This window comes from Limulus polyphemus, unplaced genomic scaffold (genome assembly GCF_000517525.1).
Source record: "Limulus polyphemus unplaced genomic scaffold, Limulus_polyphemus-2.1.2 Scaffold789, whole genome shotgun sequence".
Taxonomy (NCBI): domain Eukaryota; kingdom Metazoa; phylum Arthropoda; class Merostomata; order Xiphosura; family Limulidae; genus Limulus; species Limulus polyphemus.
The window spans coordinates 92,813-104,977 of NW_013666399.1; the positions used below are offsets into that span (position 1 = coordinate 92,813).

Genomic DNA, 12,165 nt, shown 5'->3' on the forward strand with positions numbered 1-12,165 from the left:
TTTGTCTATAAAGATTACAGATTGTAACAGACAATCCTTAATTATTTATCTTAATAGCTTAAGCATCTAACTGTTTTCACCTGCTTTTTTTAATTTTATGGTTTTATTGCTGTACCTTGGACCCATTGCTGGATGTGAAAAATAACAACTCACAGCAGAACCCATTAGCTGTTTCCCACAGAACTAATGTAAACACACACACAATCAAATAACATAGTTATGCACATACTGTAAGCTCACCTTCCCCATCTGCTGAGCTCATGAAATTTTAAACATGTTGTTTCTTAAGTTTTGGTATTTAACTAAAGAAGTTTCTAATTTTAACAATGAAGTTACTTTTGTTAAAAATACATAAAAATATATAGAAATGCATATTAAAACTATGTTTAGTACTCACACACACTTGAGTGAAGTCATTCACTAACCCTCTTTGTTCCTCACAAATTTGGATATCAAGAAAGTAATTCATGTAGCTTTCAAATATGTATTTTAGAACACAAAAATATACGAGTCACTACATCAGAATATTTTCTAAATAACCTATGAAAAGGTTAAAAAAATCCTTAGTTACTTAGAGCACCAGAACAGTATCACCTACAAACAATGAATTCTGTTGACTATGGTTTGTTTGTAATTATGCACAAAGCTACACAAGGGCTATCTGTGCTCTGCCCACCACGGGTATCGAAACCCGGTTTCTAGCGTTGTAAGTCTGCAGACATACCGCTGTGCCACTGGGGGGCCTGTTGACTATGGTTTTATTGCACAAAAATGAAAGGAAATGTTGTAAGATTTATGCAGAGGAGAACCTACTTTTTCTATTACTTACAAACATGTTCATTGGCTATGTAAAGTTGACTGGCAATCAATCTAAAAAGTCAGAGAAAGATTGGAGGGGCTTACCTGGTGGGTTTGGCAACTTTACTGATATCCCAACAAATCATCAAGGTAGGAGGTTCATGCTTTATATTCTTACTTGTAACTATGTATTCACATTTTACATTCTTATTTGTAACTAGTTAGTCTGTTTTTCTAATTGGTTGGAAATTGTAGAAACCATAAACTGAAGTTGAAAATTTTTTAAACATTAATTTTTTAAATTAAGAAGTTAAACTGAAATAATATAAGAAATTGAGCTATAAACTACACTTTTATGTCAAGTTTATTAATATACATTGATGGTAAAACTGTTTAATTAACTTTAAATGTAATTTTGTAAAAGGTCCTGCATGACAGGTGCAAAATAACCTTTAGCATAGGGGCCTGAGAAAAGATCAAATTCTTGACTTTTCAAACTATATTTTCTTCCATCTCCACTTAACAAAAATTACAATAAGATTCATTCTTCCACTTTACAACCCTATCTCACAATGGAAGATTATATTCTTATAGTTTCTGTAAAATGGGAATCTACCAAGCAGTCCCCAAGACACTCTACAATTTCACACAAGTCATATTATAAAACGTTCATGATACATACTTCAAAACAGCAATAAAAAGAAACCTTTTAAGTGAGTATGTGATGTGTTTGGGTTATGTAGTTGGGTACCCTTAGTAGAGCAAATACCTGGGAAAACTCACTGAACAATAAACATCTGTATTCATGTGACAGGTGTACATCATGAGTACTGTATCATGACTTAAATACAAGGTTGGCTTTATTTTTGTTTAAATGTTTGATTCTACAGAGAAATTTCATCACTGAATCTATTCTTTAAATATGATTATCATTATTAGCACTTATTAGGATGAAAAAATATCAACCTTAATTTAATTGAACCTTATTTGCATGTAAGTTATCTAAATACATTTAAACTTGGTTATAGCTTATTAATGTTAAAGTCTAAATGTTGGTTGCCAAATTTTGACACTACTTTTACTGTTAATACTGTACTACAATTTTAGGCCTGTATTAAACAATTTATCTGCAAATGAAACTGATAATTTAACTATCTAAATATTTTGCTTTTAAAGTAGTTTCAGTATTGTGATATAAAAGCATATGATCTCTAGCAAAAATAAATGTTTTGAAATCTATAACTTACCTCCACCGATTCAGAGGGAAATTCTTCATGATCTCCATTATATAGACGACAAATGAATACATAACCAAATAACAAGTTTAATAAGTCATATTTCACACAGTCTGAAGGTTTTCTCTGAAAAACATAGAAAGAAATGCCAGTTATCTTATTATATTGATGATTTGAGTTAAATAGCAGTTTGGAAGTTAAATCAAAGTAGACATGATTTGTTTAATCTTAAGCATATGGACCCTATCAGTTATTTAAAAATATTTTCTTGAAACTATTTTTCAGGAAAATTCTTGAATCCCAAATAACATACAAGGTACACAAAAATGACAAAACAGAAATACTATGAATACTGCTATTAATTCCACTAATTACTGCTGAGGTTTCTTGTATGTTTTATACAACAAATGTGTGATTTGACTACTTTTTTGGTCTTAACTTTACAACAGGTGTTGTAACATGCAAAAACATAAGATCATTTAATATGATAGAATTTGCAGACCCCAGTAAGAGTGAATAGTATATAAAAAAAGTCAGCAATCTGTCGGTTAATACAATACAAATTATTTCCATTCATACTGTACATGCCAAGGAAGTTGTGATAAGTTTTTAAACAAGTATATTAATAGAAATGAAAAATAAAAAATGAAGCAATCAAAAATCATGAACCTAGAGAAAAACAAGTTTGTTTTATTTTACATATACAACATGAACTGGTAGGTGATGATTTAACTTTTAGTTCTTTAAAAGAAAATAATAAACACAGCTAATCACACAGATTTATTAAATTCAGTATATCAAAATAAAGTGTTGTGGCATGGACTCTTATAAACTGAGTAGCTCAAATAAATGTGTAAAAATGATCCTGCTACATTTAATAATGTAAGTTTGCAACTTTAGTACAGTAAATGTTACACATGAAATTCATGTAATTTCATCAATATGGTTATGATTGTAGATGATAGCAACCAATATGTGAACCATACATATGAAAAATCACCAAATGGCAATTAATGATACTGAAAAATGTTAAAGCTGATAAAACTCAATACTGTACAGAGCAGCACTGATCAGCACTATATCATCAACAGTATGAACAGAATAGTTAAAAGTATATTTAAGTTTCACTAAAACAACCTTCTCAAATAAAAATTTCTCTAATTCATACTTTATTTTTACCGATGAATTAAAACTTTAATAATGGGACATATATCTATATATTTGCAAATTACTCCACCTGTTAGATAGAATTCTGTTTAAGTAACAGTTTCGATGAAAGTTTCACATACAATATCTAACATGAAAACTTAGGCTCACAATAAGAAATAAACTGATTCCATGATTAGCTTAGTTTGTCAACCCAGCAAGGCTAATTGTAAAGCATGCCATCCTTTGGAGCTACGTTTGTCAACCCACTGAGGCTGGTTGTAATGTGTGCTATCCTTTGGAGCTAAGTTTGTCAACCCACTGAGGCTGGCTGCAAGGCAGGCCATCCTATGTATCTAAATTTGTCTACTCAGTGAGGCTGGCTGCAAGGCAGGCCATCCTAAGAAGCTAAATTTGTCTACTCAGTGAGGCTGGCTGCAAGGCAAGCCATCCTATGAAGCTAAATTTGTCAACTAAGTGAGGCTGGCTGAAAGACAGGCCATCCTATGGAGATAAAATTAATTCAATTACCTAAATTGTGAATAAAATGTTAGTAGAGCTTTGCCAATTTTTGTGAAGTTTTACATCAAGAATTACTCAAAACTAAAATATATTTTAAAACTTCTTTCCGAACAGCTTTATAGATTCTACCATCAATAAAACTGCATTTATACCTATGATGACCCAAATCTACAAGTAATAACATTTCTAACACATATAGGATCATACTCACAAATCATAAAGAAGAAATTAAACACCATAATAAACATAGTCTATCAACAAGTTCACTTTCAAAGTGTTCAGACCCCTATTAAGATTATATTTTCTCATTTTGTACTATCCTCTACATGCAAACTTTTTCAGAAATGCATGCCCCAAACTTTCATCCTCCCTCTGTTGGAATCCAATGTTCCAACACGTCTCTCATGTAAATCATCATGCGTCACATCTCCACCAATAGGAGAGCACTACTATCACGTGACACATGTGACTCCCTCTATGCACCACTACCGAACTAACACCGCAAAGTTTGGCAGAAGATGCAAGCACCATAAGATTGTAGGGAGGATGGGTGTAAAGTTTGAGAGGAGGGAAGTACCTATCGGAAATACATTTTCATTTAGGAAAATTATAACTTCTGATAAGGTACTCTCCCTATGCTTGAATCCCACACTGAAATGGAGGAAGAACCAGTGTGAGGAAAGCACAGAGAACTGGCGTATCCCTCCGGAAGCATCCGGAGGACACTTCCAAGATTAGAAGAACAGATCAGATGATCTGAAGAGGGGTACCACACCACATCTGAGCCAGGTAGCTCTTTGCCAGGAACATCAACATGATCAGGAGGACCAGACATGGCAGAACATTAAAGGGAGCACATCCATGTGGGAGAGGATAGTTTAGTAATGTGATCTTAAACAGAAACCAGAATCACTCAATCCCACTATGTAAAGTGAGCAAGTGAGGATGTGTTGCATGGTGTAGAGTAGTGAGGGTGCAGCGGACAATACTCAGTAAGTCAACTACCTCCAAAACCTCACTTGCTGGGCACCAACATCCTCAAGGATAGGATGAGGACCGTGTCATCTTCACCTGAAGTCCTAAAGTCAAGAGGGAACCTAACATTCAACTTCAGGAACTCGCAGGGTTGCCTAATGCCAGGGATCTGGGAATATGTCATTTGGAATCCGAGGGAAGTTCATTGCATGCACTCAACCCTGCAACTGTGAAACCAGCCCAAAACGACCCCAGGTCAGTAACAACCTCGTCATTCAACGAGGGAAAACCTAGGACAGAAGCAGAAACAGGCCACATACACCTTCCATGACCCCCCACCCCCCATCACAGAATACAAGTCGAGAGGGGAAGATGGACAACCCAAAACCTGTGTGAGGACTTATGTGGTTGGTTCATTCAATCTCCAAAATCTTACTCGCTGGGTACTGACATTCATATGAAGGTAGGAGGAGGGCACACAATCAGAGGGGTGAACTGCATTTGGGCATCTCTGCTCCAGAAAATAGTTTCTCATCTGAAGGATCTTGTAACTCCCTCTACACCGGCAGAACACCATCACTCTACTCTGAGCTTATGGTTATACCCATCTTTGTGTAACCCATCCAGCAGGTTGCCTCCATGGTCAACCATCCCAGCAACTTGGAACTGGTAAGGACTCCTGTACTCTACTGGAAGGGGATAAAAGTGCAGTGGATAGTCCTGACTGCAACACCCAAGACAGTGCAATGGGTGATCACAAAATTCTATTTTGAAAAGCAGACCACACAGATTTATTCAATCTAGGCATAGCAGGGATGGGCTGCAATCCTCTTCTGCCTTACCCATGCTGTCCATGGGTGGTATGGTCCACAATGGGCATATTATGATGCAATTATCATGAGGAATTTACACTCTAGTGATCTTGTGAAACACCTCATCTCAAGGGTGAGTGTACAAAGCCATTAAAATGTATAAGAATCAACATGGCTTACAGTACAGGTTTGATAGCAATATGTCTGCAAATGGTTATAGCCATCTAAGTGGAACTCATTCTGAGTACAGATAGAATACCTAGTCAGGCACCACTCGCCACAAAGTGGGATCCAAATTGAAGGTGGAGCAGGGGCACCTAAAAGGAAAAAAAGCATTAGTGAGGATTTACCTCCTGTCACAGCCATGCTGAAGTCTGTAGAATAGCCTCAGGCAGCAGGCGATACCCCAATGAAGCAGAAACAGCAATGTGGTGTAGGTAGTGGGAGATGAACATGTGTGGGGTAGTCCACATGACCGATCTTAGAATCTCTTCCAATGATCAACGAAGACAAGAGGCAAGGGAGGAGGTAAGGTGATGGATTTGATGTGAGGAAATGTGAAAAGAAATCATGCTGGAAAGAAGACAAGGAGGAATAGGCCAACAGGATCAAATATCAAACCCAATTGGTCAGGGTAACTCGGGAAAAGGAAGGAAGCCATGTGAGCAATATAACAATGGATGGCATGGACAGGACAGAGGAGTCTATCTAGATCAGGACAACGATAGAGGTAAGATATAGAGGATAGGCAGATAGGAGAAAAGAAGGACTGACCTTCTTGAGCCACAGAGTTCTTGGAAGGAAAGCATGATCCTGATAAAGGATAAGGAAGGAGGAGTGGTACAAGGTCTTGATAACATTGAGTGCAAAAATATCCAACTTACGATGCCCACAGGCCAGGAGGAGGAGAAAATATGCCTTCAAAGACAGGTGAAACAGGGAACACATAGACAGGGGATTGAACAGAGGTAAAGTAAGGGCATGAAGGATCATGTTAATGTACCAGTCCAGGAGCGACAGACGCCTCAGTGACGGATGGAGCCAGAAGGAATGGATCAACATGGAAAGGACAGGGGAAGAAAAGACCCCGCAGAAGCAGGAAAAATTGAATGTATGGGATAATGCTACCCAAAACCCTGAAATCAAAAAGGCTGAAGAACCCCTTTCAGAGAGCCACATGAGAAACTTGGAGATACAGGCAACTATTGAGATAAACACTCCATTTGTGTTGTTAGATGGCCAAAGAAGGGCAAATGAAACACACTAAATGTGAGGCTACTCTGTGAGAGTAACCAGAACTCCTTGCCATGGACCTGACAAAAGCCAGGCATGAAGATAGACGATGAATAGCATGGGATGGAGCACTGGTGACTGGAGTGGATAAAACAGGTCAGGATGGAAAGGAAGAGGAAGGGGATGGACCACCTGAGGAAACCAAGAGTGAGAAGGCCAGTAAGGAGCAATCAGAAGGACCATGCATGGAGTGACATGGATGAGGGAGACCACCTGATGAAGTAAATGGATGGGAGGGTAAACATAAAGGAACAGATGAGACCAATCCTGGTTGAAAGCATCAACAGCCAAGGCTCAAAGATGGAGGACAGGGGACCAAAACTGAGGTCATTTGTGATTGAGGGTGGTTGCAAAGGCATCAATATCAGGTGCCCAGATGCAGACAGAGCCACCAAAAAATGGCAAGATGCAGGGACCACTTCATGGGATAAATGCAATCTGGAAGAAAGGTACCTTGATGGGGTCATGAGAGTGAGACAAAGGCAAAAAAAATTGGGGTTGATTAAGTTGGACAGGGTAATTTGGGTTTGCCCCCCATACAGGTAGAACTGACCCCAACAACTGTTGGTTGAGAAAGGGATCTGAAGTCCATGGGGGACAAGCCATACTAACACCGCCCCCCCCCAGTTGAGATGCAAGTCAGACTGCGTGAACCCTAACATCAGGGGCGGGGAAAGACTAAATAGGGTTGGGAAGTTGTTTCATGTAAAAGGGAAGATCTAGGGTCATATAAAACAGATGTAAGAGACAAAAAATTACATACTTGAGAGATAAAGTCGGAAAAGGATAAAGACAGATGAGCTGAATCATCAGGTAGTGAATGGGAAGGTGCGGCAAACTCCGGGAGGGGCGGGACAAATGATCAAAATCATGTGCAGCCTGGCCTGAAAGGCTCAGAAGAAAGTGGGGCCAATTGGGTGAGAGAAGTTGGCTCATATACAGCTCAATCTCCTGGCGAATGAGCAACAATATATCCCCCGATGGGTCGCCTTGCGAGTGGCTGAAAATATGGCATCAGACGCTAGCAAAGTACCTGAAGTGGTGACTGTAACTTCAGAATATTATTAACTCCACAACTGTGAAATGTAGTAAATAAAGTTAAGAAAAATATAAAAAAATGAAAAAATAAACCACTTCAAGGTAACTGAACAATGCAAAAAAGAATGTCTGAACTCGACAGCTGCTAAACTTTGATTGATAGTTCGGTAGAGGCACGTAGAGGGAGTCACATGTGTCACGTGACAGTAGTGCTCTCCTATTGATGGAGAGGTGATGCATGATGATTTGCATGAAAGATGTGTTGGAATTTTGGATTCCAACAGAGGGAGGATGAAGGTTTGGGGCATGCATTTCTTAAAAAGTTTTCATATAGATGGCAGCACAAAATGAGAAAAGCTAATCTTGTGAGAAGAGGGGAGTACCTTATCGGAATATTTTATTCAATTTATCTCATTGCTAGACACTTCTATCTTGTATCTGATAGTGGCTTGACTGAGGGAAGACAGAGATATATTTCATTCAGTAATTGGGAAGGAGGGACATTGGATTGTACTATAGCTTTATAGCATATACAGTACAAACATAAAACTGGAACTTGAAAGGTTCAACTGTCATTCCCGCAACCTCTTAAGAGGTGTAACTGATATTCTTCAAAACTTTCCACCTGGCAAAAAAACATTCTTTGTAAAAATCCAAGAAATGTTAATCAGACCCAGAAATGTACACTTGTACAAATTCCCTACCTCAACTAACACTTAAAGGGAGCTCTCAACCACCAGTAAAAAATAACTTCAACAAGATTATAGAAATAGGTGTATATGATAGTCACAAAAGGCCTAAATTAACAATAAAAATCATTCACTCATTCATGTTTTACAATGATTACGATTCTTTCTCAGTCTTCTATTAGTTCAATGGAGCAGGGTAAAATGATTGTTTAATTAATTAGATTTTACATTAAATTAATAGAGTAAGAACATAAAATATTTTGCACTGTGAGGGGTGCTTGTTTGTTTTCTGCTGAGAAAGATTTAATTTGTTTTTATAAATAATAATATAGGGAGCTATTCTGATATTTATATGTATGTATATGTCATATGTTCTGTCTAGGAAGAAGCAATATTTCTATAGTGCATAGGGTCTCAAAATTCTTTAATCTGGCACTGATATTTATGACTTAGCAGTATTCCCAAATACTACATTCAAGTTGTGGCAGCCACAAGATAATCAAAATGCTAGGATGTCTTTTTTTAAAATCCATGATAGCATTCCTTCACAATGCTTGTCCCTTTGTGATGGTTCTGTTGTACTTTCCCTCCTTTGACAGTACTTAAGGTTTAATTCAAAATAATCGTTTTGTTTGAAGACCTCCTACCAACCCATGGTCAGTTGTGTTATTTATAACAAGAAACAACAATACTCACTAACTTCAAAATTTATGCTTTCAATATTGACAAAAATTAAAGTGCACAATGCAGTACATGTTCAAGAACATTTCTGCACTGCTGTTTTTATCTTCTTATTACTACATCATTTTTTTATCAATCCTACATCTTCAGTATTTCTGCAGATTTTCACTCTTCTGTATAAACACAATATACCAGTTCAAGATTACAAAAAGCTCCACTTCAGACAAGAATGAATAAATTTCTAGACTAAGTATAAATTTCTATGTTCAGAAATACATTCATAATAATTTCATAGCTTTCAAAGGCATTTTATTGTCATTGACAATGGCTTTAAATTTCCGTTTGTGGCTTTCTTTGCTCATTCAAGCAGTTACTTTGACCAAAAAAACCTCACAAACATGGCCTGACACAGCAGCCTTGTCAGCAAAACCTTCATATAGTTAAGTGGAAAATGTTCTAAATAAAACTACCTCATCTTGTTCCATGGAAAATTTTTCTTTTTTCTATCGTACTGCAAAATCATAATTAAAATGAAGTATAAAATGATAAAGCAAGCTTTTCACAAACTTTTAGAAAATTGGAACTGCAATTGTGGTGGGAGTTGTCCACAAATATTTTTCTGTCAACAATATATCACGAAGCTATGCTTTTAATACGTTGTTCCTATCTATATGCAAATGTCCTCGGAATCACATATCAACTTATACAGATGAAGAGAATTGATAAAAAATTTTCATAACTTCATTAGATCACTAGCCTATGAGTTTTCAAAGCTATGATATAGACATCACACCATGACAAGAAACAGCAACTGTTTAGAAATCAATAAATTTAAATTGTTTATTAAATGTTATTTATTACAAGTTACAGCTTTTTAACCAAGAAAGAACAAGCTGTAACTTGTACTAAAATTATACTTATAATCAGTAAGTAAATTCATAATGAAACTAGTGTTAGTTAAAGTTAGAAGTACAAATTAGTACTTTTTTGTTCAAAATTAATTTCACTTTTCTCCTAGGAGACTATGAGTGCTGTATTATACTCAGAAAATATTTAGGAAATTCACATACAATGGTTACGTTCAACTATGCTGAAATCAACGTAAAATCAAAATCTGCTATTTATAATAAAGAGATTATGGATAACATTAAATAAAAAAACCTTCATATTGTAATTATTTTATTTGTGGAAGAATAACTACAAGTTTATTTTCTATAATCTTTTTAATTCAATGGTGAAGTTGAACCACAAGTATCCTTTACTTCGCATGACACAAGATTTTTGTGTCTTACATTCAAAATTTTATTAAACTACTATTTGTTTATGTTATACCAATTATAATAGCATAAAATCTTAGCTAATAGTCCATATTTTAACCCGATGACCACCAGCTACTAACTGTCTGAGTAGCTAATGCAAGTCTTACTATATTTCATTCCAACAATAAAACTAGTGGATGAAAGTTTTGGAACTTCATAAGAACTTTCATAAACGCACATAGTTTAAGAAACATAAAGCCTGTTACTTTTGATAAATTTAGTTTTTTTGCATTATGATCTTTCATATCTTGGAAAATTACATTAGGAAATGGTATTTATAAGAAATGATTACGATATTTATATTTGTTCCAGATTTGAACTTATTACTTTTTATGTTTTAGTACATTATTTTAAAATCCCAAAAATTTACTGTCCATAAAATGCAAATTTTATCTATTTTCAATTTTTTTAGTAATCACGTACTCTCCTTATAGTTTCAAGTAATATACAAGACCCGAAAATAATATTTGTAAGTAAACGTAAACAATAAATGAGAATTTTTATTTTTAACTAGGATTTCATGTTTATATATGTACATAAAAAACATTTTAATTTTGTTTCATAAATGTATTTTTATTACAAGTTTATGTTTATGTTTTATTACAGCCATACTTTTGTTTATTGTGCCGAATAAGTCGTGAGGTTAGCAGCGTGAACTTTGTACATTTGCCACAAACTATCATGCCTGTTGGTGGTAACTCTCATTCAGTCCAGCGCAGGTGCATTTCAAAATTACTGTACATATGAGTGTTACGACAGCGGAAATCATGTGACACTGGAAGCATGCGTACTAGTTTCTAGAAGGATCATGACTGCTCCTGGCAACTCTAGTCTTTTCTAGGCTCTATTTTAGTATATAAGCCCGGCAAATAAATCGGAGAAATATATAGCAGATTGAAGAGAGATATAGAGACAGATAATTGAGTCAAGTGAACGGTAGTGACCGTAAGTAAAGTGTGTGAATCATTGCGTGTGTTTAAGTTAAAGTAACTGTGGAAATTCTGTGTATTGCAAAGTTGTATTGAGAAAGAATAAATTAGCTTTATTTAAGAAAGGACTTGCATCGCTGAAGTTCTTCGGAAAGTATTTTTATGGGAAATTAACAAACAAACAAAGACGTAAGTAAGAAAGCTTTTTGGTACTTCAATATCATTTCTTTCAACTTTCAAAAAAGTTTATTTCAAGATATGCCCATGTATGTTGTTTCACTACTTTCAAAAAAGTTTATTTCAAGATATGCCCATGTATGTTGTTTCACTATACAGACAAAACTAATTGTCACTACTAGCGAATGTATGTAATAGTTTATATGACAGGTGGTTTGAAACAACACCGCCTGACCCTAGTTACTTGATACATTCTGTTAGAAGAGATTACCAAACGATACAGACACCACAAATTACAAAGAAAATTACTTTACAGCACTTAAAAGATTAGTCCTAGTCACATGCCTCACTTAAGCTCTTAAGTGTATTGAGACTGCTAACTGTGAGAATGTCATAGCTTCCCCTGTATTATTGAGACAAATGTATTTAGTCTGTTTCACAACCAACATGTGGATTTTATTGTTGTCACTTGTACACCGAGTTTTAAACATTTGCAAAATATCAGAATAAACTTTATATATATATATATATATATATATATATATATATAT

The 12,165-nt window shown here is 35.6% G+C and overlaps 1 protein-coding gene across 1 annotated transcript in view; it reads right to left on the reverse strand.

The window, feature by feature from the left end:
- Positions 1-12,165, reverse strand: part of LOC106460533 — a 104,684-nt gene that overhangs the window by 64,257 nt on the left and 28,262 nt on the right. The window contains exon 5 of the mRNA XM_013920250.2: positions 2,046-2,159. Coding sequence (XP_013775704.1) covers positions 2,046-2,159 — 114 coding nt within the window. The remainder of the gene's footprint in view (positions 1-2,045; positions 2,160-12,165) is intronic.